This window comes from Meleagris gallopavo, chromosome 29 (assembly GCF_905368555.1).
Source record: "Meleagris gallopavo chromosome 29, MGAL_WU_HG_1.1, whole genome shotgun sequence".
NCBI classification, from domain to species: Eukaryota; Metazoa; Chordata; class Aves; order Galliformes; family Phasianidae; genus Meleagris; species Meleagris gallopavo.
Genome location: NC_139432.1, coordinates 2,429,582 through 2,456,377, shown reverse-complemented (window position 1 = coordinate 2,456,377; position 26,796 = coordinate 2,429,582). Strand labels below are relative to the sequence as shown.

General features: G+C 45.6%; 1 protein-coding gene across 4 annotated transcripts in view; it reads right to left on the bottom strand.

Annotated features, from left to right (window-relative positions):
* Nucleotides 1-26,503, bottom strand: part of MAP3K3 (mitogen-activated protein kinase kinase kinase 3) — a 42,457-nt gene extending 15,954 nt beyond the window's left edge. The window contains exons 1-10 of one of the 4 annotated variants that reach the window (XM_085211175.1): nt 26,140-26,503; nt 18,750-18,871; nt 18,309-18,398; nt 15,408-15,448; nt 12,520-12,619; nt 11,549-11,662; nt 9,877-10,050; nt 8,703-8,823; nt 2,458-2,591; nt 585-658 (exon numbers count right to left, since the gene is read on the bottom strand). In XM_085211175.1, the coding sequence (XP_085067301.1) occupies nt 585-658; nt 2,458-2,591; nt 8,703-8,823; nt 9,877-10,050; nt 11,549-11,662; nt 12,520-12,619; nt 15,408-15,448; nt 18,309-18,398; nt 18,750-18,871; nt 26,140-26,143 (974 nt within the window). In that variant the 5' untranslated portion in view covers nt 26,144-26,503. The remainder of the gene's footprint in view (nt 1-584; nt 659-2,457; nt 2,592-8,702; nt 8,824-9,876; nt 10,051-11,548; nt 11,663-12,519; nt 12,620-15,407; nt 15,449-18,308; nt 18,399-18,749; nt 18,872-26,139) is intronic. The other 3 variants (XM_085211176.1, XM_085211177.1, XM_085211178.1) reach the window with 3 other exon arrangements.
* Nucleotides 26,504-26,796: the final 293 nt, after the last annotated feature.

The window sequence follows — 26,796 nt, the reverse complement described above, 5'->3', positions numbered from 1 at the left end:
TAAAAATTCATATCCTTTCACATGCACACTTCAAATATTCAAACGCAGCACTATTCCTAATACCTGCATGAGATGGGCAGCAGCAACAGCAAAGGAAAGGAAGAGAAAGATCTAAACCATCAGACTATCAGCAGCAGCAAAGAGACTCCCCATTTATCTTTGGAATTAATACAGTATCTTGCAGAACACTGGAATTTAATGTAATGATATATTTGTGTAACCTTAGAATAGGATGTTGTTTTTTTTTTTTTAAATGAACAAGTAGAGCCTTGTCTGAATGATTTAAATACCTCGAAGCCAGATGTTCTCTGACTCTAGGCTCCCCACAGACGGCACACTTCAGAACTCTGTATTTATAACACAGAGCTACTCAAGCACCAGTTTGTTGGGGTATGTTTTTGCCAGAAAATAAACCCACCTTAAAATGCAGTCAGTTCTTTTTAAGAAATATTTTGGGCTGTAGGTAGGAAATAATTTCCTAGATCTCTCCAAGAAAATTTGAGATCGAAAACAAACTTTTGCATAAGTATAACTGGCATATTGACTTTAAGCCCATGAGTTCCTACCAGCCCATACATTTGTACCTGTCTGCTGACCTGTCCAAGGACTGACAGCTTCCTGACACCGAGTTCTCAGCACTGCTTAAAGGGTCAAGCATCTGCAACACAAAAAAAAATCACATGGCAACATCAGTCTGATGCCTAAAAGAGGCTGTGCATGATGATTAGAGTCTACTACTGCTCGCCTGGAGGATGTCCAATCGAAGAGGGAAACTATTTAGAATGCACATTTTTCCTCTGTCTTCCACATAAACTGTTAAGCACGTATCAAATTTGAGCCATTGCTTTGCTGTAGGTGATAAAGGACTCTGCTGTGAAAATGAAAGTAAATCAACTAGTGTGCTGGGTTCCATCCCAAGTGACTTCAGGAACAGAAGGCCTCAGCTGGTGCTACTGCATTGCTGTCTCCACCTGCAAGCTGCCCTTTGGCCTTACTTCCTACTTTTCTGAATGGAAACTGCAGTTTCAAATGCAAGAGGGTCAACACGAGCCTGATAATAGGAAACTTGAGCACACATGTGTAATACCACCAAAACTGCAGGGTTCATTCAGAGGTGGGGAGACAATGACCAAAATGCTGCTGGCAGCTCAACAAAGGCATTGAACGCACACATCTAAAAACAAGTTTGATGTATGGTAAATCACAGAATGGCTTGGCTTGGAAGGGACATTAAAAACCACCTAGTTCCAACCTCCTGCAGCGAGCTGGCTGCCACCACCAGAGCCCCATCCAATCAACATCTCTAGGGATGGGACATCCACAACTTTTCTGGAGCAACCTGTTCCAGTGCCTCATCACGCACTGGGTAAAAAAATTCTTCCTAATATCTAACTTAAATCTTCCCTCTTTGGGTTTAAAACCATTGCCTTTTACGGAATCGCTATCTCCCTGTGTAAAAAGTCATTCTCCCTCCTGTTTATAAGCTCCCTTTAAGTGCTGGAATGCTGCAGTGAGGTCTCTTGGAGTGTCTCTTCCTCAGGCAGAACACCTTGCACTTGGCTTTGTTGAACTTCATTTGGCTCATGTGGGCTAACTGCTCAAGTCTGTCCATGTCCCTCTGGATGGCACCTCTTCCTTCTACTACATCAACTGCACTACTCAGCTTAGTGTCACCAGCAAACTTTCCATCAGAAGAGGGGTGGCCAGCAGGGACAGGGAGGTGATTGTCCCCTCTACTCTGCTCTTGTGAGGCCCCATCTGCAGTACTGCATCCAGATCTGGAGCCCCAATACAAGAAAGACAGGGAGCTGTTGGAGAGGGTCCAGAGGAGCCACAGAGATGATCAGGGGGCTGCAGCACCTCCACTACAAAGACAGGCTGAGGGAGCTGGGCTTGTTCAGCCTGGAGAAGAGAAGCTGCGGGGTGACCTCATTGCAGCCTTCAGTACCTAAAGGGAGCCTACAGACAGGGGAATCAACTCTTGGAAAGGGGAGATAACAGCAGGACAAGGGGAAATGGTTTGAAGTTGAGGGGGGGAAGATGGTTTGAAGTTGAGGTTGGATGTCAGGGGGAAGTTCTTTGCTACGAGAGTGGTGAGGTGCTGGAACAGCTGTGGATGCCCCATCCATCCCTGGAGGTGTTCAAGGCCAGGTTGGATGGGGCCCTGGGCAGCCTGGGCTGGTATGAAATGTGGAGGTTGGTGGCCCTGCCTGTGGCAGGGGGTTGGAGATTCATGATCCTTGAGGTCCCTTCCAACCCTGGCCATTCTGTGATGCTGTGAAACTTGCTGAGGCTGCACTCTCTCACGTCACTGATAAATGAACAAGCAAACAACAGCAGCTGCTAACACAACTACAGCTACTGAATGTTCTAGCAGTGAAAAAGAGAGACCAGAGAGCAGCAGCAAACTCTTCAACAGCTGGATTTACTTTTCTTTAGCCTGATGTTCATACTCACACACTGCTCGTTGGTTTCGGGGATGAATTCGCCTTCACTGTTTATGCTGGTGTAGGAACCCTGCCGAGCAATGCGCTGCTGCCTCTCAGGAACGTACCCAGGAGGTGGTGAACTCCGGCCTGTGTTCTGGGAACCTGAGCCAGAAAGAAGGACATGTCTGACTTTGATGATTACTGAAATGAGATGACGCCTGCATGTACACAAAATCCAAATATTCATCTCTGATGCCAGGCCTCTATGAGGAGCACGTTACAGCAACTATGATTACAGCAACTCTGGAGTGAGCATAGTAGTCTGGATAGAAGTGGAACCAGGAGGTGTGTCATGGTTTCATGATTTTTGGTTATCAGTATTCCACATCATAACATCATGTAATGCACTGGGGTTTGACTGCTGATGCTCAAGTTCCGGGTGCCTGTCTGGAGGAGAAGAAGAGCTACATTTCCCCAGGGGGCTTTGCAGTCAGCGAGGAGATATAACTCCCAGCAAGGTCACCTGATGTTCTCTTCTTTGCCTGCGCTTCTTCGCTTGTGCTCCTCCGTCTGCGCTTCTCTGCCTGCGCCTCTTCATCGGCTCAACTGTACTGTGTGGATTAGATGGCCTGGCACATCAGAATCACGGAAATATAAGGCCCTGGTGGACACTGGTGCACAGTGCACTCTAATGCCCTCGAGTCACCAAGGGACAAAATCAATTTATATCCATGGGGTGACTGGAGGTTCCCAAGAGCTGACTACGTTGGAGGCCGAAATCAGCCTCACTGGTAAAGACTGGCAAAAGCACCCTATTGTGACTGGCCCAGGGGCTCCATGTATACTTGGTATTGATTACCTCAGAAGGGGATATTTTAAGGATCCCAAAGGGTATCGATGGGCCTTTGGAATAGCTGCTGTAGACACAGAAGGTGTTAAGCAGTTGTCTATTTTGCCTGGCCTGTCAGAAGATCCATCTGCCGTGGGGTTGCTACGAGTGAAAGAGCAACAAGTACCGACTGCTACAAAAACGGTGCACAGATGGCAGTACCGCACCAACAGGGATTCCTTGCTCCCCATTCAGAAACTGCACTGGAACAGGGAGGTGCTCCTGAGCACTTACAGTATATTGATGACATCATTGTGTGGGGCAACACAGCAAAGGAAATTTTTGAGAAAGGAGAGCAAATAATCCAGATCCTTCTGCGTGCTGGTTTCGCTATTAAGCGAAGCAAAGTGAAAGGACCTGCCCAGGAAATTCAGTTCCTAGGTATAAAGTGGCAAGATGGCCGTCGTCACATCCCAACAGATGCGATCGACAAAATCAGTGCCATGTCTCCACCCACTAATAAGAAAGAGACATAATCGTTCCTGGGCGTAGTGGGTTTTTGGAGAATGCCCTCCGAATTGAGAGAGACTCCCTGCAATCTAAACTCAACAGTCTTCAATCTCAACAAGACACCCTCCAATCTGAGCTAGATACTCTCATAATCGAACGAGACAGGCTCCAAGCTGAACTGGAGGATGAGAGCATTGGAACTGACCAACCTGATCAACTACAAGAAGCACCACAATTGATGTCAGTTGCCCCTGTAAGAGGACGGAAAATGAAACCGATCTCGACTCAGTTAGAAGGGAAGAAAGAGGAGGAAAGAGGTCCAGAGGAGTGGCTCCAAGATCCACAAGAAGCACCCCTGAGTCCAGGGGAGGGGCCCTCAGTAAGACCACGGTCACCAACACCTATGAGGGCAACAAGAAGTCCTGAAAGAGTAAGAGGTGAGCAAGATATCGTTACCATTGTTGATCGATCTCTGAAAATGAATGAAATTCGAAGTCTGAGAAAAGACTTCTCACGTCACCCAAATGAGCCTATTGCCACTTGGTTACTTCGATGTTGGGACAGTGGGGCCAACAGTGTGTGGCTGGATAGTAGAGAAGCTCACCAACTGGGTAGCATTGCTAGGGACTCAGCCATTGACAGAGGTATTAGTACATGCCAGAACCAGAGACCGGGGTCCAATTCCCCGATGGGGAGCGGTGGCAGCGGGGTCTTTGCCCGGCCCAGAGGTGTGGGGCCTGTGGCCGTGTGGGGGAAAGATCATGCACAGCTCCTAGCCAAACGTGGCTGGCTCGCAGTGCACAGGATGGATGAGGCACCACCCATCCATCATGTCCGACTGGATGCTCCTCGGGCTGATCGCCGTGCTGGTCGTGCTGCTGCTGCTCACCATCTTTGCCTTCGTTGTCTACTCAGGGCTCTTCACAGAGGTGGTGGTGAGCGCTGGCTTGCCGCCCGTTGGCAGCATCACACTGGCCTACAAGTTTCAGGTGGGCCCTACGGAGAGTCGGGGCAGCTCTTCACTGATGGCTGCAGCAACTCCTCGAAGCTTTGCTCCATTGGTGTTTACTACAACCCACACACGGTGTCTCCTGAGAAATGCCGCTGTTTTCAATTATTTCGGGGTCCCCTATTTTCCTTTTCCGGGGGCATGGATCCGCGGATCCCTCCGCCCTTCTAGTCACGGAACCGGACCCAACCAGCCCGTAAACCATTGACAAGGTGTGATGTAAAAAGCAAAATACTGAATGAGCACTTGTGCTACCATTTAAGACACTACAAGAAAACTGCTGGTGAAGCTCCTAACAGAGCAGTTACTTTCTCTTTAACCTCTTCTGTTCAACCCTCCAGGCATAAATTCAGTACCTCAGGGAAGGTAGAGGACTTCAGAAACTCCTGGCTTTCTAACAGGGGCATGAACCTCACTGCACTGCTCATATGCACCAAACAAATAACTTGTCAGAGCAACAAACCCTCTCCCTTGGCTGTAACTTCATCATCTACTTTGAATGTCAGAACTCTCTCTCCTCGTTATCATCAACTGAGCTAATCATACTGATACTGTAAATTCAAATATCCCATGGGAGGACTGTCAGCTTTGTAAACAACCCTAAAATTGGTTTTATTCTGTGAAATTGAAATAGTACGACTAACTTGGGTGAGAACACACGGAGATCAACTCAATTTCCCTTGATCAGATGAGATAGCTAGATGGACACTTTGTGTGTTGAGGGGCCAAAAGATGAGAAAAACATTTTACTCATCTGTTTTGATACTGCCTAAGGAGATTCTGCTGTGAGAAGAAATGTAACACCTGGGGCTTGTTTTTCCCTTGTGGATCTCAAAGAAGATGACACTAGAAACAGGAAGGAATATAAAATCCTCTTCTGCAGCAACGTATCCACCTGCAGCTCCCACCAAGTTCAAACGTGAGCTCCAAGAAACTCTTTGGGTCCAGCCAACCTACCCAAGGTCACCCATGAAGTCAGAGGCAGAGTTTGAAGATCAGCTCTCAAGCTGTGCTCTTTACAACACTGTCTTTAATTAAGTGTGTGTACTCAGGTGCTGTGAAAGATGGGTAAGGATCAGCAAATACTCTCCCAAGAAAAATATTTTCAACAGAAATTATTATAATAAAGAGTGAAGGCAAACACTGGCAGTAGCAAACTGAAAACCTTGCACACACCTTTCAGAGGGAAGAATGAAAGGAAAAAAACACACCAGCATGGCTTTGGGTGCATGAAGTGGTTTGCATGCAAAAAGACAACCTACGGCTTGGAGCTGCCACCTGATTTTCTGAGTAGCTCTGCAGGCTCACGTGACAGCACAAACCAACTGGGGGGGAGATAAACAAGAGAGTGTGCTGTGTGGCTGCACTGAGGCATGGGAGCATACTTTCACTCCTTCCGACCCAATGCCACGGCTGAAGGAAGCCCACGTCCTGCTGGCAGCAGCCCAGCTGCTGTTGTGAAAGGCCCCCATTGCTGGGCAGGAAAAGGAAGTCGGCACTAAATCAATGTATATCAAAGGAAGCGAGTGGAAAAAACACAAGTGCTGCCAGAATGCTTAGCAACTATTTTTTCTCTCTCTTTTCTTTTTTTTGATAATAAAACTTATCTTTACTTCCCCCAGTTGGTGACAGCAGGCTCGAGGCCCGTCCACTTGAGAAGACAGGAACTACACAGATACATATTCTGCATGCAAACAGTTTCTGCTGAACGCTGCTTTCAGCTTTCATTTCATGATGTGTTATGAATAGAGAATTATCTCTGTTTGAAACACTAGAAAACAGGAGTACATTCTTTCCCCAAAATTAAAGATAGGAAAAGAGGAGGAAGAAGGAACTAACTTAAGGCTGAGCTACTGCCAAATTACCACGAGACCTCCAACAGAACTGGAACCCTTCTGGATCTCTTAATAAGGTAGCAGCCTGAAACCATGACATGTTCAGAAAATAAAACCAATGCCTTCTTCATTGATGACAGGCTAATCAGAAAGTGCCCATTAGCTGGCATAAGAGGAGAGAGCAATAGGGATACAGAAGAGGCCCCTTATTACTACACCATTTACCCATGACAGACACTCAGTATGGTCTGTTAGCTTTGGCATCACTATTTGGATACCTCAGCATGCCAACAAAAGAACAAGATTTTTTAAAATGAAAAGCTTTTGGCACTGAATCTGTCTGAAAAAAGTAACATGGTGTTCAGACAAGCATGGATACCACTGCTTGCCTTATAGGAGCAAGGAATGTTGCTCTTTTTATGCATATTAGCATCAGACTATAATGGATGGGAAAACCCTTTCTGTACCAGTTTCAGACATATTTCTAATGATTTCAGCACTTCTCTATTTGGTTTGCTACTTCATAAGAATAAACTGTGTAAAAGGGGATCAGCAGACTCTAGACAAGATGCAAGCAGACTTGCTAGACAAGTCTAGTAGAGAACTACTGGTTTAGTTCTTAAGCTCTTCTCTACTGAGCTTCCACTCACGCATGCTTTGGTCACAGCAGCATGGAACCAACTTGAGTTTAGAGCCACCAGCATGGAGAGAGACTGTTGGCTTCAATTTAATTGCACTTGTTATTTGCCAGTACAATTGCTTCACAAACATCAATCCAAAACCCAGTTAAGATCATATCTGAAGGTTACAGTTAATCAAACTGAAGTACTCCTCCTCCATAGAGGGAGCTGGTGTAGAACTTGGAAACAAAACAGCTCTGACATTCCCAGCTCCTAGTACGGCCCTCGTGATTTGCAGCACCTGTCATCTGCAGCACTGGGTCTGACAGGCCCTAAAATAGCTGTTCTAACAAATGCAACCACGCTCTGCTTCTGCTTTCAGCAAATTTCAGCTCTTCTCACTTCCAAGGCAAAAGTCATTTCCACACACTACCACCTCAGGCTCTAGCCTTCAGATCCCTTCTATTGCTCACCACCTTCTTGCTCTTTCACACCTTACTGAGGTCTCACACCATGATTCTGAACCATGAAGTTGCAGAAGCTTCAGGCATTTTAGTTTTTCCTAAAAAACCATCACAGCTTTGAGCATCTTTCAACCACAGATTTGAACAGTACTTCATAGTTATACAGTGAGACACCACAGAGAAATCAGGCAGCTCAGCCAAATCTACCACAGGTAGAAACCATGGAAATAAAAATGCATGCCTGTGGCTGCTCCAAGCCAATGCACTATGTGGTGCCTCCTGTGTTTTGTAAGGTGTACACAGGAAAGTTCTTCCTGTAAAATCATGCACACAGTCAAGAGAACTGACAACACCTGTCAACTTACAGGGTGAGATTTACATCACAGGAGTCTTACATGGACCTTCCCACTGAATGTGAACTCACTAAGCTAATAAACACAAAGGAAATGAGACAGAATTACATACTACTGACTCCCTTCATTCTCTTCTGTGCAACTGTCTCAGTCACCTGTCCTATTTGCCCTGTGTGCTGCTGATGTGCTAATTACAAGTGGAAGGTAAGGGAAGTCAGCAGTGGATAGACAAGCAGTGGCAATTCCTGTGCTCCCAGTAAAATACTTCATTCCAGGAACGAGTATAGGTTCCAAAAAAAAAAAAAAAAAAAAAAAAAAAAAAAAAAAAAAGAAAAGAAAAATCAAATCTAGATTTCATGAAGTGAAATTGCCAATCTAAATACAAAAGCTTAACGGGCTCACGTAAGCTTTCCAAATTCCTAACCTCAATGAATCTGGCCTTAGCACATCCCCTTTAGCAGCTCCTCAGCTGTTCAACAGCTTAGCAAGGAACTCTGAAACTTTGTATTACAAATGTATGAGGAGCTTTTGAACGTGAACTGCCTTGTCCTAGAATGACCTTTCATTTTCTCATGGTTTTCATCAACTCTGTACAGTAAATACTACTGTCCAAAAAATATTTTCACCCCCCAAAAAGTGACAGAAATACTCACTGACAGAAAGGTGCCTGCTTCGGGGCTCTGCCTGCTGATAGGGTGTGTTCACATCCCCCACAGATTGGGAGGTTTTAATCCTGACTTGTTTGGGCAGTCCAGAATGGGGTGAAGAACTGGTCTGTTGGGTAAAATGAAAACAAAATAAAATGATACTGTGGAGCTCGAGCAGTCTGGCTACAGATTAAAAACATCATTATGTTTAGTATCAAGAAAGTAGCTGAAAATCAGTCCTAGGGCCTGATGTCTTATTACTTCATATTACTTCACAGGACACAAACGAGAAAGGCAGCAAAAGAGGAAGCTTTGCAATTATATTGTGAAACGGGAGTCAAACAACTAGAGCATACTATCCTCCAGCCTCAAACCAAACACAGGATTTGCAAGTCTCAGTGCCGTCTCCCATTAGCAACTACCAGTGAAAGCAATGGGAAGGAGCTCAGATCATGGATGAACCTATAATTTCTACCAGCCACTTCAGCCAGCATAGATAAATTGGGAATCTTGCACTTTCAGAAGCAGTTACCTACCAATGTGGTACCCTACAATTTTTAGAAGTGCAGTGACTACTCAGAGAGCATAAGCAAAAATACAAGAATTTAAGAGCACAAAGAGTTTGAAGATACCAAGGTGAATGCTTTCTTCATCCTCTCCTGAACCTGCACAGACATAATGTAATTAAAGATCCTTTCTCTATGCTGCCTTCATTTCATTCAAAACAGAGCAGTGAAAGGAGACACATCATTTGAACAGGACTGGCAAATGAGGTGTGAGACCATACATCAAAAAAGTACTGAACTGCTGCTCATTCAAAAAGCAGTTTGCACTCAGTAAGGAGGGAGTCAGACTGAAATTGCAAAAACTCTTGTCATGAGTACATTCATGGGAGCTGAATAAGGGGTGCAGGTCTCACACTGCTTATGTGAACAGTTTGGCTTTAGAGCTCTGGGTGTTCAACTCAACCAGTTCTTCCCATTAGTTTCCAAACAGAGAGAAAGGACAAAGGATTGAGTTTCTTGAGAAAAGGAAGAGCACACGTGAGCCACAGCAAGAGGCACAAGGAAATTAATATAAACAATATTCACACACACAGGCTCTCAGTACAAGTCACACAGCTGATGCTGTGAAGTTCAGTTGGTTTATACACATATTAGTGCCAAAGTCACGGCATTACCTTTCCATCCCCAGAAAAAGAAAAAGAGCACAACCAAAACAAAATCTGCATCCTGCACTCCAGGAAAAATAATGCTTCCCGCTCTCTCAGTGGGATGAGATCATGCAGCCAAGAATCCTCCTTCAGACTTGTGGGCTTTTGCTTTATCACATGGAGGACTCTCCTGTCAGACAACTAAGAGACGAAAAGGAAGTCGGAGGAGAGGGGGGAAACAGTGGAACTTAGTGAAGACTTCACTGTTTGTTTCTGCTTTGAGCCAAAGGGGAAAAAACAGCTAATGAAAGGACATCAGCACAGCAGAGGCTACTGGCTGGTACAGGGATGAGACTTGCTGAGCATTTATTGTAGGAAAGTTTTGGTGGCTTATGTAAAGTTTAGACAGTATCACGTTAGATCTGGTTAGTAGCCTAAAGATACTGAAATTTAGAGGGCTGTAAAAGAACTGTTTCACTTTAATACCAAAAGTAGAGGCCACCTTTCGCAGGACGTTTCCTGACAACACAGAGCAGGCTGACTGCATCAGGTCAGACCAAAGGTCTTCTTGCCAAGCACTGTCCTTAGAGCAGCCAGTTACAAATGCTCAGGGAAAGGGCACAGGACAAAGAACAGCATCACCCCCCCAACCTCTTCCAGATTCTGGCACCCAGACACTTGGGAAACTGCTGTTAATACACCTGGAGATATTTGTTTGTCTATTAACATGCAACATCAATTTCAAAAATTGAAAATGAAGAAAAAATATTCTTCTGACAGCTCTAAGAATTACAGGTGCCTGAGCTGACAGCCTGCAATCTTGAACAGAGATGAACATTCCAGATTGACAAGCCACGATCAGCAGAGCTTACAAGACAGCACAGTGTTTTGTGTCATGCTGTGCAGAAGAATTTAATAATTTGCAAATAAAATACCTAAGTTATCAGGGACTTTGGCTTTAAAAGCTGTATGACATTAACTTCAAAAAGAAAAAAACAAACAAACCTAAACACTTTCACTCCTCCTTTACTACTCATGTTATGGTCTTTTCTGCTGAAAAGTGCAGACTACATTGAAACTCACTGCCACAGCCCCTTGTGAGCCAGGACAGTGAATTAAGACACAATCAAATTCATCTTAGGTGCTTATGTGCCAGCATGAGCTTAAAAACAACTCAGTTTCTATACAGTAAGACTGGATTCAAAGCAGTAAGCTACAGAGCTAAAAAAAATCATCAGGAGACTTCCCATCCAGAATAAAAGTGCTAATAGCTTGTCATCAAGAACAACTTGTGCTTTCTTAAAGACAAGCTAATTATGTGCAGTTTTGACACTGTGCCATTAATCAAAACTAAAAAAAACCCAATTCCTCTCTATGAACCAGACTCATAATGAGTTTTCTGCATAGAGTCATTGGGTTCTATGCATAAAACATCTTTCATAATTACAGCTTGAAAATCTCCTTTTAGTGTTTTCGTCCCTAAACACCTGCTGTGGGTAGCAAAAAAAAAAAAGAACAAAAAATTCAAGAACAAACCCTAGAGGTAAGTCAAAACAAAGAGAATAAATATATTCATGTGCATATCTGTGAAGCAAAGCAATCTTACTAATTCCTATTGCTTTTGGCTAAGACTACCACTTTTCAGAGACTTGAGGGTAAAGCCCTTCATTTTGTTGCAGTTATAGAAGTTGTTACCTACATGGTTTCTGTCCTGAGAAAGCAGTAATATTCTAAGGCTTTTCACATTAGAGCTTCGGTCTAAGAGATCTACTGCTTTATCCAGGTCATCTTGGTTTTTCAAAGGAATAGAAAGCTGCAAAACAAACGAACAAACAAACAAAAATACATTAGAAAGGACAACAAAAATGAATCTATTTCCACAAGAGGAATTTAAAGAAACTATAAAAAATGAAAATAAAATCACAATATAAGCTGGGACTCTGACTGAGTTTTCATCACAATACTTTCCCACTGTCTTTTTGTTCAGGGCTTTCCTTCCACACCATGAGAGCTGTGGTTGACCCTGTGCAAATTTCCCTTGGGCAGTTATCCAAGAACAAGTCAGAGTCAGGCCCCAGCCTCCCTGATGACAACAGTCTCAGAATATGTATGAATCCAGATCTAACGATCAACTGAAACCTAGGTTTCACCTAAGAGACTGAGACAAGGAATATTTAGACTTTGAAAGAGGGGAATTAAAGAGGAATTTAAAACTTGCTAGGAAAATCCCATGAAATTTTCCTCAGACACCCACTGTTCTTACCCCACTCACAACTCAAAATTTGGATGTTGTTAAAAATGAAGAACCACTTTCATTTGTGTTGAGCTTCTACTGGTGAATAAGGTTTGGCACCTCTTTCGTTAGGGATGCAGTCTCTAACAATGCAAGGGCAAAACCACAACAGAAAAACAAGGAAAAGAGTGAGAAATCCTAAAATACTTCATCTTATTTGCACAAACTACCCAGCTCCTCAGAGACAAATGCAAACTCCCCAAATAACCCCAGCAGGAAGAAGGGAGATGCTGATGTCTGTACAACACTGACATCAACGTGATGCTCTGTCAGCACCAGCACGTCTTCCTCAAGAGCACAGAATCTGGGATGGAAAAAGGAGATATCACCCAGAGAGCCTGTTACATGTTCTGAACACTAACAAGGATGCTCTGTACCTCATTGTTCAGGTAGTGGAGGTCCAGAGGCTGCCCAAAGGCTGTTTTCACTTTCTGTTGCACATCTTCATAGCGCACGGGACGGACAAATGGGATAATTCTGAAACAAGAAGAGAAAAAAAACACTGAGATCAGACATGTTTCTGACAATGAAATCAAATCAGATGGCTGAATCATTCAAGCCAATCTCATTTGAATGTTTCTTTCTCAAGTAAGTAATTATTTTTTCTAACTTGAATTGATATTACTCATCAAGGAATTCTTGAACTGATATTAACCATCAAGGGATTCTTGATCTGTGGTGCATTTGCAGCTGGTTTGTCAAAACACAAAATTCAATCTCAGATTTATTCAACTAAACGTTTGTAATAGAATGCCTTTGTTCCTGGAGAGAAAAATATCCTTTACTGAATCCATTTCTTCCATGGAAGAGGATACAAACATGCTATGTATGTTGGCTTAAAGCATACTGCCTCAAGCAGTAAACACAAGCAAATAAATTTAGCAAGAGTTGCAATAAAAGCAGCAGAAGGCCCAAAAAAACAAAAGAATGTTTTGATTTAAATACTCCGATACCTGAACTAAAAACACTTCCTTCTATTTTCCAAAACGTGTTCCAACTGAAAGGTTTCAACAAGCTTTCCCACAGCAAGTCAGTGCTGAGCTCCTGACAGAAGGCATCAGGAGGAGGACACAAAGGCATCTGAATGTCCTCGTTCCCTGATTCTCTGATTGCTTGCTCTGAGCCCAGACCTCGCAGCCCACTAACATCCCAGTCCAAACACCCAGCCATTTCCTAGCCTGCTGAATGGCACCGTGTCCTGATCTACACACACCAGTGGCCTCAAGGAACCCACAATGGCAACAGCCACAGCTGCCCTGGGAAACCCTGATGAACACTGTGGCATAGGTGTGCTTTTCAGAAAATGGTAGCAGAGCTTTCTTTGCTGGCATTTATTACTGTTTTGCCTACATAGGAATAAAAACTATAATGCTTTAGGCTAAGTAGTAAAATGAAGTACCAGGAAAGCTTCTAAAACTTATTTTGCTGGAATGTTCTGCTGCAGGAAGTTGCCAAGTACTCAGAAAGTTGCTACCTTGACAGTCATAGAAAAAGATGATTTTATCTCTCCTAGAAGAATACCCAGTAAATAAAATATGCTGGGTCAAGAACTGGAGGATTCAATGGCAACTCCAGCTATGGCCCATTAGACCTCATTTTAGCAAAGCAATGATGTCCGGTGCTCAGCACCTTGTTATTAATCAGTCCATGCACCAGATCCAGATGGTCGTCAGCTCTTCTGCCTTGGAGCTCTTCTGCCTACAAGCTCTTCTGCCCCGCCATCTCCTTCCAAAATGCTTAATTTCCAAAACGTCCATCCACCCAGCATGCTCTGTCAGCACTCAGTGTCCTTGCACTGCATGCAGCTTTTGTTCTAAACAGCTGTAGTGTCAGTTGGTTTTCCCAGCCACTGCCCAGGAAGGGTTCATCCTGCTACCAGACCTACAACACTCAGCAATCTAGAAATAATTGTCCCTGCTAAAAAAGCAGCCCACAATAACGTTTTCTACATATTAGTAAGAAACCCATCCATGAAATTACAGTACTCTGGCACCGTAATTTAGCTCTCAGCTGGACTGAAGTCCCTTATAAAGGCTTCCATTCTACACTCAAGGCATTAAAAAGCAGAGCTGTTCTCAGGTGCCACAAATTCTATTAGTTTAAAAAACTCTGTGCGCTCTTCTAACACAAAATCCTGGACTGCAGGGTTTAAGGAGCCCATTCCTGCCTGACCACCTTAAATATTTGTGGTTAGATCTGGCAGCTCCTCTGAAACCAAGCACACACACTTACATTCTCAGTGCAAGCTTGCTGTCTGTAACTGCATACCACTTTGGGAATGGGGAATTCAGGGAAGCGTAGCTGCATAATTAGACTAATGCACAATCAACCTTTTCATTTTAACGTTACTTGAAGAAAAAGCTTTCTTCTCCCCTGAGCTCCAAGCCATCTTTAACGTGCCCTGGCAGAAGACACAGAAGATGTCAGAAGATGACAGGACAGTGGTGACAAGAGTTTCCGAGCTGCCTTGTCACAACACAGCAGCGTGGGGAGTCGTGCAGTCACACAATGCCTCCAACACTGCGGTGCTGAGCAGAGAGGGCTGCCAGAGGCAGTGCCAGGTCCCAGCTAGCACTGTTTTAAAATTCTCCTCTTGAGCACCAATTTTTTTTTCTTTTTTTGTAAGCCACAGAATTCATTACGCTCTGTTTTTTAAGGAAAAGTTTACAAATTGTTCTTTATTGTCTGCTTTACCCACAAAAAAACGCCTCTGCTCTCCTGTTTTAAGAAAAATACCTACATTTGATAAAGCTCTCCTCCAACAGAGAAAAAGTCAGTGGCTTTTTGAGGCCAACTTCTGAAATTTCCAGGTGATCATTCTATCTTCCCACTGATATAATATTTGCACCCCATCACTTGCTCCAATACAGTGAGCTTTAACAAGCCCTGGCATCGTGCTCCAAACTGCACTCATCGAGAAGAATGCTTCAAACTGAAGGCTGACCATGAACAACAAACTATGAACAAGAGGGGAAAGCTTTAAGTGCTTATTAACACTGTTTATTGCTTTGTTTCATTTCCAAACATTCACTAGCAGTCAAGGTTTAGTGACTGCACTAAATCAGAAACATCCCTTCGTCCTTCACTAAGAAAACCTCATGAATAACCACAGAGAGCTGAATTTTACTCCCTAGAAACAATACTGTAAACACAGAAAGTGCTAATTTATTTGATTTTTTTGTTTGTTTGCCAACAGAAAGTATCTCAAAACCAAACATCAAAGGAAATAACAAGGAAACGAGGAAAGAAGTGAAGACAGACTTACCGTCTTTCCCCATTATATTCAAACTTTATCCTCACATCGTTCTGTATAAAAGAAAGAACTAGAGGTTAGTTCACAATGCAACTCTGACCAACAGAAAATAAAGCAAATGAATGGCCCACATGATGGTTGTAAGGCCCAAACACAAAGCAGGTGATAGCAGCAGGCATCGACTCCTCAGAAAGTGAACCAGAACACAACCAATGTGGCCACTTTCTGCATGGAAGCTGAAGTAGATGGTGGACAATTAAGAGGATGAGATGTCATGGCAAAAAAGAGACACATGCAGGGACCAGATGACATTCTTCACACTGCAGTCACAGTCTCTGCTATGCTAAAACTCAGCTCCTGGGCTCAGTGATGGTACAGATAAGCAAACCTTTGAGAGTCACTGATGAGAGTGCAAAGGGGCTATCATTCCTCTCTGGCAGATGGTTAAAAACACCAACTGCACAACCTGTGCATTTCCCTGCAAACTCAGAAGATGCTGCATGACACGGAAGAGTCAACCTGCTGAACTTTCAACTCTGGAGCTCAAAGTTCAGATCCCAATTTAGGCCGCAAAGATAAAAATAAAAGGGAAAAATCTGCTCTGATAAGACTCCATAATTTCTGCTGCATGATTTGTGTGATTGGGGTGGATGAAGCCATCTGTGAAAGCCTCAGACAATAGGCAATCACACATCTAGGAACTTCAAAACAAACGTGGCCAGGAAATGCTCTTCAGTGAGAGGAAATATCTGGCAGGCCTAGTGGTCAAGAATGCAGTTCAAAGGGACCTATGCAATTACTGCCAGCACACAGCATTCCTGCAGCACCACAGGTACGTAATTGATCGTGACAAACGAGCTCCCCACTCAGAGCAATAAGAACCTGCAGGTGCCTAATTTGCACATCAACTCTACCAAAGACATTTTTTCAGATGTGGGAAGAAAGACAGCAAAATGAAGCACATTTTAGACAGGTCGTTTTAATTGAACAGTAAAGGAAAAATGCAGTAGTGTAGCAATGAAAAGCTACAAATGATGCCCACCAGTCAACTATTGATGAAACATTCTGTTCTGGAGGGAGGAATGATCCCCCTGTAATAGGATTATCTGGGAAGGAAGGCTCTCAATTATCTTCCTCTCTACTATGTGAAGTAGTCTGGTCTAAGTGAACTAAATGGATCTGTTTGGATGAAATTAAATGACAGTCATTTTATAGATTAAATTTCTGACCTCAAGATGAGTTTTAGGTTATGAAACAGCTAAAGGACAAAATTCTCACTAGTCAAGACTAGGCAGCACTAAAAGATCTTCAGGGCTCTACAGAAACCGTTCCTCAACTCGCTGCAATCTGAACAAACTAAAATATCTTTCTCCTCTCCACTGCACCTTTCAAACCTGTAATCTGTAATAAAGGGAAGGGGGAAAAAAAAAAAAGTGATCATGGCTACTGACAAAATTTGGCATCTATTTCCTGATTATGCTTTCCAGAAGGATCACACGCCGGCCATTTGTGTTCACTTTCCTAAGATCTAAGGAGAGGAATTTGAAGTGATCTTAGTGTTTACATTTCAGAGAGAACCTGGAATAGTTAAATGTCTACACTGTGCGTTTCCTTTGGAAGCATGGGGAACCTATCAGCCATACAAACTGCTCTTTGAAGTGACTCCCATAAAGTATCCTAAGAGATGAGCAAGAAAACAAATCCAAGTTTGGGGTTTTAGTATTCCAGTTCTGTGATGTGCTATCATAAAGACTGATTGCAGATTTTGATTTAAGACTTCTCTGAATTTACATTTCAACATGACTTGGAAAGGGTTCTGTACTGCTGTGTCTATGGATTTGTCCAGCACACTCAAGGAAATCCCAGATCTCAGCTGAACAAAAAGATTACGAGCAGACAGAGCACAAGGAAGAGACAGACACGTACTTTACAGCCTGCTCCAGCAAGTTTAAGCCTGTAATAAGTAGGAATACTGTAACTGGAAACAGTAATTTTACTGACACAGGCAGCTTCTCATGTTAACCTCAATCCAACTGCAGTTAACTTGATTTAATTCTTTAAGACACTACTGGACAAACACTTCTTGACTGAAATTGTTGATTTTAAATTGAAGTATTTCATTCAAACAATAAGCAGCATATAGTGCCAGAGCTGGACTAGTCTGCCTTGTCTCTCTACCAGAAAGAAAATGTAATAGTTTACTAGAGACTTTTTTTTCTGGTAGAGAAATGCAAAATAAATCCAAATAGGCTTTGAAGTATTGATGCTGCCACTTATTACCTTGGGACAAGTATTTCATCTGGAAAATAGATTTTGCACCCCCATACTCACATAAGGGCTACTTTCATTTCTCTCTCCATGTGACACATGTCTGGGTAACTCCAGCCAATCCTCAGCGTTGAGGAGGATGCTGCTTCTATTCAGACACCTGTAAAGAGCTGCTTCCTTTTTCACAGGGGCAAGATTTATTACACCTTAACTAAAGCCAGGCCTCTCAGAGAATCCCCTTCACTGTTCTTGAATCGACTTCAGTCTGACTCACTTTTATCGGGCTCCTCATTCTGTAATTGTATGCAGTCTGACTCATGTGAAGATGAGACATTAGTTCATTATCCAACAGATTGCTTTATGCAGCTTTAACCTGCAGTGACCCTCTGTTGAATCACAAGTTGAAATACTTGTTTCCTTTTCATCGTTACTGCTTCTCAATTCTCTGCTTCCCTCTGAGTTTAAGTATTATTTTCACTACAGGGAGAACCACATGCTACTACTGTACCACGACAGTCAGTAAAGAAAAGCTCTCCTGGCCCTCACATCTACTGAAGTGAATCCTGTAAATGTTGCCACACACAATTTTAAAACACGTTCCTAATTTATAATCACTAATATTGAATAAGAAGCAAACGTTCTTACCGGAATTTTTTTTTCTTCCACTGCAGAGGCACACTGGTTTGCTATTGCAGGGCTGCCCAAGAGGGGTGGACTGCTGGCATTGTGCTTTTTCTTTAAGAATAAGAAGAAAAAGTCATTTCAATAAAAAGGCAGCGCAGACCAGAAAACCACTTGTTAAACTTCTTAGCTAATCCACACAGACCAAAACCCATCAGAAACGCATGTGGGAGGAGGATGGAACGCTGAGACATTGCAAAACACCCCAACTGCACCTTCCTTAGGCCATGAAGGTAAATAAATGAACAAAGCTACCGTGCTGGCAGCACCTGAGCAAGAACAGGGATTGTTCACTTGTAATGCTAAAAGCACATGGCAGAATGCAGTCAGCAGGCCCGCTGTCAGCCTGCTCTGCCCCTTCTGCTCCAGGTACCGACTCCGAGCACTCATTAAATATCCTATTACCTGTTTGTTGGAGTGAGAGGTGTCTTTATTCTTCATGGTATCAAATCCAGTCAGCCTGTGACGTCGACTCATCTGGAGTGCTACCAGGTCCTTCATGATGGAGTTCAAGGCCTCTTGTTCGTCTGTGGGGCACAGGAATTTTAATAGTGAGCAGCTTGTGTGAGCATCAACTGTAACACTTCTGTGCCTGTTTTCTGCTGGCTCACAGAAAGACAACTCTTTCTTTAGAGATCTCTGCAAACACACCGTGATTTCATTTAGTCATACAAAAAACAAACAACCAAAGATCCTGGAGTAGTAAATAGACCAATTTTAAGTCGCTTGTCCAATGTCACAAGAGGATCTGACACGGCAAGGTTCAGAACAAATCACAGAACCAAACATCCCAAGGGCCCTGGTTCTGTTAAGATGCCTTCAGAACAAACAGTCCCACTTGGACAGATTTGCTACATCATCACAGGTCATTTAGGAAGAGCAGTCTGATGTGCTTCTGCCAAGGAAAACCCAGTAAGAATCTCTTCCCTCCAACTGTGCATCCCGTTACCTTCAAATTCCTGCTTGCCAGCGTGACTGACTATGGCCAGGAGAAAGAAAATGAAAATTTGGACAAACAGAATATCTCAGTTCAACTCTGTCTGCAGTGATATCCTCAAAATGATTCTCTCCTTCCCCAGAAGAAGCTGATGGACCAAAGTTCAAAGTTTCTTATGAGACTCCAAAATCTACTGAACAGATTCAAACTGCACATCACCAACAACGCTGTCTGCTGCCAGAGCATGATGCAGCAAGTTCAATTCAAGGCCCCTGCAAATGCAAGAAAATAAAAAACGTGCACGGAGATATTTCAGCGTATGCTGCAGTCTGAAAATTAACTTTGGATGCTAAAGATTCCTGATGTAACCAATTTAAGGAGTTCTCCCATTGCAAAATGCACAGAGCTGTGGTGGATGCCAACACGAAGGTGTTCTAACTGAAGGTGCTGGCAGTGGGAGGTCTTTGAGTCTCCTGGGCAGAGCTGCATGGGGTGACTTTGAGCTCAGGAAGCATGAAACATCCCTCACCCTTGCTTCAGGCTGGCTTGTTACGTGGGTGACTTGGCTTTTAGAATAATAAAGTTTGCACAACATGGGATGACACATACCATTCAGCTTGCTCAACCAGGAGATGCCACCAGCTCTGCCACCTGAGGTTGGACAGATCACCTTGTTTCATTAGCCACGGCCTGCTCAGAAAGCATGAGGCCAGGGAAGGGAAGACAAGCAATAGCTGCAAAATGACTCTGATGCTCAGATTGAACCTCTGGCACAAAAAACGGGGCTCAGTGATACGATTCAGTCCAGATCTATTTTACATGATTAAAAAATACCATTTGGTATAGATGAAAACGGAGGTAGCACCACTCGGTTTGAATTTCCAAATGGGAAGTGTGTGGGATTCCACTTTTTTTCACGTGGCACGCCAGGGCAGATGTGGCACTGAGGGGTCATGGTTGGCCTTGGTGATCTTAGCAGTCTTTCCAACCTTGATTCTACGATTCTAACAGCTACTGAAAATAATCCTCTGCTTCTGCAAGCGTAACAATCCTGTATTACTCGATGCTGCACAAAAGGGAAATAAACCAAATTTGGCACGTGAAGTTTGGTTCTGATGGGACGGGACCAGTCACTCTGCTTGTACAGCAGGCACTTTTTGAGACATTAGATTCCTCCTTTCTCCCTGAGGTCCTTAAACAGATCAGTTTGACTGGTCTGAATTGAAATGAGTATCTTTAGGCTACACGTTTCTTCACAATTCAGGACGCTGACTGGGATGGGTAAAGGTGTTCGCTGGAAGTGGGGCAGCTGCTGGACACTCAGTGGCAGACCAGCCTGCACCTGCACTCCTCTGTAAGGAGACTCATTGGGAGCAATTGTTCCTTCAGTTTCACCTCATGCATTTGTTCACGGGTGTCTCTCAATAAAGACGGCTTATGTTTTATGCAGAAGACCGGATTCAGAATTAACCAATGTCTGAATAGCAAATTAGATCTTTGCAATGCTTAAAGGTGACAGATGTGGGACGTACACAGCTTCAAGCACGCAGGAATGAATGCTACCAACATTTAGAAGCAAGAAAGAAGAAAACAGACCTGTGTGTATGGGGGTAACATCTAAACCCGTCCCAACCTGAACAGAAACCACACTGACTTGCTCTCCAGTTCCTGCCCAGAAGGGCTTTCAGTGCTCTGCAGGGAGCAGCAGTGCTTCCACTGCACCTACACCATGTGCTCAAGGCAATGCAAGCCCTCCTCTGCTTTGCTTTTCCTGAGAGGCAGCTTTATTCCTCCCCCAAAAGCAAGAGCTATTGTTTAACCATTAAAAAAACAGGACTGTACTCCCATTAAAAACTCTTCTAGTTAATTTAAACCCGGCCTTCTTGATAGCATTAGAGCTTGGTAGTGCTTTGACACACTGAAGAGACACCAGGTGAACAACTGGAGGCATTCAGTATCCAAGCAATGTGTCCGAGCTCATCCACTGGAACCTCTCCACACAGAGCAGCCCCAACACCAGGGTTACTCAGCTCTGGGGCTTCGAGGGACCATTAACAAACAAATTCATTGTTTCAAAGATTCTGATTGTATCAGGAATCAATAAATGCAACACTGTGCTCCTCAGAGCTGAAGCTCACCTGGGGGCAGCCTTGGAGTCCACATTCTGAGACACTGCATTCACCACATTTGCTCTCAGCATCACTGAGGAAAAGACTATTATGGACTACTGTGGATTTTGACAAGGCATTGTATCATTTATTAAGAGATAAAACTGATCAGGTTATAGAAATTCAGAGAGATGCTGATGTGAGCACAACTGAGCACTGCCATCAAAACAGGAACATCAGGCAGACCAGGCTGGAGATGGGGATGGAAAGAACTCCCATCTCACTTGCAGGAGGTGTTAAATGAGAATAAAACTCTTAAAAAAAGGAAAGCAGAGCACAATGAAATTCCTTGGAAAAACAAAAACAAAACCAACCCCACCCTACCCCCCAAATCTCTGCTTTCCAAGACAAGCCAGATGGGACAATAACTACACTGTCTCTTATACCAGGGGTGTAAGTAACACAACCAAAGCAAGAGATTGCTTTTGAAGAGCACTTCAGCCAAAGGAAATAATTGCTAGGATCCATCTCCGCACTCAGTAACCCCTTGTGGGAGAAAAATGTGGAAAAAAAAGATTATGAAAGAATCACAGAATGGCCTGGGTTGAAAAGGACCACAACGATCATCTGGTCCCAACCCCCTGCTGTGTGCAGGTCACCAACCAGCAGCCCAGGCTGCCCAGAGCCACATCCAGCCTGGCCTTGAATGCCTGCAGGGATGGGGCATCCACAACCTCCTTGGGCAACCTGTTCCAGTGCCTCACCACCCTCTGGCTGAAAAACTTCCTCCTCATATCCAACCTAAACCTCCCCTGTGTCACTTTAAAACCATTCCCCCTTGTCCTATCACCACCCACCCTCACAAACAGCCGTTCCCCTCCTGTTTATCCGCTCCCTTCAAGCACTGGAAGGCCACAATGAGGTCTCCTGGAGCCTTCTCTTCTCAGCACAGTTTGCTTTTTTTTTTTTTTTTTTTTTTTAAATTGTTTCCAACCTTACATCTGAACGCTTCCCCTTTTACCTCGCTGGAACATCTCCAGTTTACTCTCATTCCTTCCTCTTGTTTGGTATTAAGCATAATCTTTGAGCAAGGCAGCCAATAGGGGCTGCACAACAAACTGTGACACCAATGGAGCGGTGAATTGCTGAGCTGCAGCACCCAAGGCACACTGCAAGGAGCAGGGATGCAAGTTTTCCACTACAGCACAGTTTGGGTTTGGCTGGCTACCAGGAGGATGAAGAAGAGCTTGTCTTGGCAGACGGTCAGGGTTCCTTTGGGCAGGCAAAACAGCTATGAAAACAGCTTCTAACTGAACGCTCACGACACGAAATCAAGTCAATCAAATAATAAGTCTATGAATGAGAAAGTGCATCTAAACACCACGGCACCTCACTGCAAAACAAGGAGCAGCAGTTAAGATGCACTCGCAGGGTGCTGGTGCTTGGTGCCAAAGCCCAGGCTGTGCTCAGGGTGGCTGATTTTCAAAGTCTCTCATTTGCTGGAGGAAGTGGGCAGAGAGGACATGCATCTGACCAGCTATCAGCATCCTATCACAGAATCATACCATAGAATCACATCATGGAATGGCCTGGGCTGAAAAGGACCACAGTGCTCATCTGGTTCCAACCCCCTGCTGTGTGCAGGTCACCAACCAGCAGCCCAGGCTGCCCAGAGCCACATCCAGCCTGGCCTTGAATGCCTGCAGGGATGGGGCATCCACAGCCTCCTGCTGCAGGCTGTAGCTCAGCTGTGCAGAGAATTACTTACTAGCTCACTTGTGGATGTGAAACTCTCCGTGGCAGCACCTGGGAAGCAGCAGAATGCTCCGGTGAGCAGCAAGGGCTGCATCAGTGCTGGGAGCTCCATTCACCTGCACGCAAGTGCTAAAGGCTGTGATCTTACACCACGCAGTAGACAATGCCATGCGGCAGCAGGTGGAGCTTATGTGATGTTAGTAACCACACACTGGGCTATCAGCTCCCTCATCTAACAATATATACATCAGAATTCATCCCTGTTGGTTTGGTAGGAAACGGAGTGATCTTGTGTTAAAAAACAAGAAATAATGTGAAATATGGATTTGCCTAAGGAAGAAATGTTTCCATTCAGGACAACGCTGTGATGGATTTGATGTTGCCAAGCATGAATACTTCTTTCTTTCCATCAAAAGAGAGGATTTCCACAGATTGGCTTTAAGGAAGTATCAGCAGCAGCATCATTAACATTAATCACACAATGCAAAAGTTACCACAAATAAAAAATAAGCAATTTTGGAAGCTCACTGAAGGACCCTGTGCTGCTACGTCTCCAGTAGGTCTGGGAAACACAGCTCTGCTTTGTGCGCAAAGATGTTGTCCAGGAAATGCTTCTCATGTTTTAAAAACTACACTTACGGGTTTTAGACCATCGATAAAGGGGAACTGCTGCTCACAGAGAGAACCTTCATCCACATAACGCATTTATTTCAACCAATACAGGGTTTGCTCCACAGGGCAGAGCGGGTCGGTGTGTTTGCAATGGCATAAAATAGGAATAGGGTTAAAAAAAAGCCCCGAAGTAAAAGCATCTGCAGAGTGGTAAAAACAGGAAGTCTGTAAACCTCTATAAAGCAGGATGCTATTTTATATAGCGTGATAATAGAAGGCACGGTGCTGCAGTTGTTTGAGAAGAGCAAACATCTACGTGTTTGTCATCTGCTGCCAGCAACAGCGATGCTGCTTGCAATTCCACCAGCAGAACCAGGGCAACAAGTGAGATTTTTTAAAAGAGAATCTGTTTTAAAGTTCTGAAAGCAGATTTTTGGAAAAGCTGAGCTCTGAGCCCTTCACAACGTGCCACTGAGCAGAACTGTTTTCTGACAGAGTATTAGAGGTAACAAAAGGCTGTTCTGTTTTAAGGAAATCTCAAGTGACTCGCTCTGCAGATTTAGAAGCAAAATCAGAGCATCCCTATGAACCTGGGATACATATTTAAGGTTCCTCTTCTCACTGAGAAATTCCCCCCAGATGTGTGGATTTCAGCTGCCACTGACCGGCCCTGGGCTCAGCCCCCTCCCTCCCCAGGCCGTGGGGGCTGTCACTGTGCAGCGCCGGGCAATGAGAGCCAAGGGAAGGAAGTGACACAGGCAGGAAAGCAGAGCAGGCCAGGGAGAGCCTCGGCAGCAGCAGGCCCAGTGCAAGGAGCACTTCACTCTGGGCCTGAGTGCTGCTCTCCCCTTTGCTTCCCACATGCGTGCACGTTTCTCTGCTTTAGAAGCAAGTGCCCCTATTGCTGTTGAGGAGCTCTGTTTGGAAAGCAGAGGTTTGGAAATAACTGCTGTAGCCCTTGCTGGGAAGTGCCTGAGATCCTCCACCAGTGAGCTGCGGTTGCACCAACAGAGCTCAGCAACCTGCAGCACTGACCTCTCATCGGCAGCACTCATCTGCCAGAGAACCTCATGAGAAACAAGGTGGGAGAAAACTCAGTCATACAGCCCGTTGCAAAATAGTCTTTACAAGATCTGCTCACAACAGCCTAATGAGTTTCGATCTCTCCTTTCACATCAATCAGAACTGCAGTTGCAACACTACGCTGCTTTGTGGAAATGTTCTTCTTCACCCCGAGCTCACGTGTTTACAAAGAGGCAACCAACAGCCCCAGAAAGCACTTTCATGGAAGCTCTGTTGTGAGTTATACAGCATCGGGTTGGCTCCTGCAGAAAGGACACTGCCTGGATATCACAGAATGGCCAGGGTTGGAAGGGATCCTCAAGGATCACGAAGCTCCAACCCCCTGCCACACGCAGGGCCACCAACCTCCACATTTCATACCAGCCCAGGCTGTCCAGGGCCCCATCCAACCTGGCCTTGAACACCTCCAGGGATGGACGGGGATCCACAGCCTCTCTGGGCAGCTGTTCAGCACCTCACCACTCTCACAGCAAACAACTTCCCCCTGACATCCAACCTCAGTCTTCCCTCCCTCAACTTCAAACCATTTCCCCTTGTCCTGCTATGGGTAACGCCATGCTTCTCCCTTTAGAGAAGAGGAGCCCGCTTGCAGATCTACCTATTCATTTACAAAACACAGTTTTCTTGTAGGCGTTGCTGTGCCTGGGATGGTCTCAGGGCACGAAGGAAACACTGTTTGCAATGCAGTTAGGGTACACATAAGAGAACTCATTGCATGCACCGACTGAGCGCTGAGGGAGTCCCACAGCACCGAGTCGAAGCTGCAGCCCACAAAGCATTGCAGCTCTGCCCCGCAGGTAGCAGCAGCAGCGATTCCCTGCCAACAAATGAGTCAATTCTGCTAATTCTAATTCTGCTTCAGAAAAGCCACATTTCTTTAAGTCCTAACGCGGGAGGGACAGTAGAGCAAAAAAAAAAGAAAAAAAAAAAGAAAAAAAAAGAAAAAAAAATGGCAATCGGGCAACAAGAACAATAAAAGCAAAGAAAAAAAAAAGGTAAAAACGAAGCGGTTCTTTACGCCCAAAAATCCGACGATTTGGACCCATGGAGGAGCCGCTTTGGAAGCACTTTTCGCACCTGCGCAGCCCCCCCCCATCCCTCCGCCGCCCGCCTTCCCACGACCAACATCCACGACTTGCGGACCCCCCTGAAGCCGGCCGTTGTCCCCCGCCCCCCGCTTCGCCCCCTCCTCCTTCAGCCGACGCCCCGATCGCCGCCCGCCCCCGCCCCGCAGCCCGGGATGCGGCCCAGGCCCCGCCGAGGCGGCAGCCGCCCCCCCCCCGCTCATCCCCATTCTCACCCATGGCGGCGGGCGGCGGCCCCGCGCCGGGCGGGCGGCGGCGCGCTGAGGTTCGCTGTCACCGACGCGGTTCCATGGCGGCCGGGCCGAGGGGGAGGGCTCAGAGCCGCCGCCACATTCCCGGGCCCGCGCCGCCGCCGCCGCCTCCTTCCGGCGGCCCCGCTCCGGCTCCCGCGGCGGCGGCGGGGCTGCGGGTCGCGGCGGGGCGAGCCTCGCTCGGTGCCGGTCGCTCCCCCGCCGCCGCCGCCGCCGCAAAGCGCCCGGGCCGCGAGCAAAACAAACCGCTCGGCGGCCGCCGCTCACCCCGCCGCCGCCGCCTGCCAATCACAGGGGCCGACCCGCCGCTCGAGGCCAATCCGCGCCGCCGAGCCACCCACCCGACGGCACCGCCCGCCAATCGGTTCGCCGCTCAGAGCGTCGCCCGCCAATCCGGGGGGCCGTGCCGCTCGCGGGGCTGGCCCCGCCTCCTCTCCCGCCGCCGGACGGGACCGGCCCTCAGCCGGCTGCCAATCAGAATGACGGGCGGCCGCGAAGCCCCGCCCACCCACCGGGCTTAGCGCCGGGTCCTAGCGCCCACCCGCGGCACGCAGAGCCCGAGGCGGGCGCAGGAACCTCCGCTGCCGGCCCTTCCCTGCGTGCCTGCGGCTCAATAGGCGA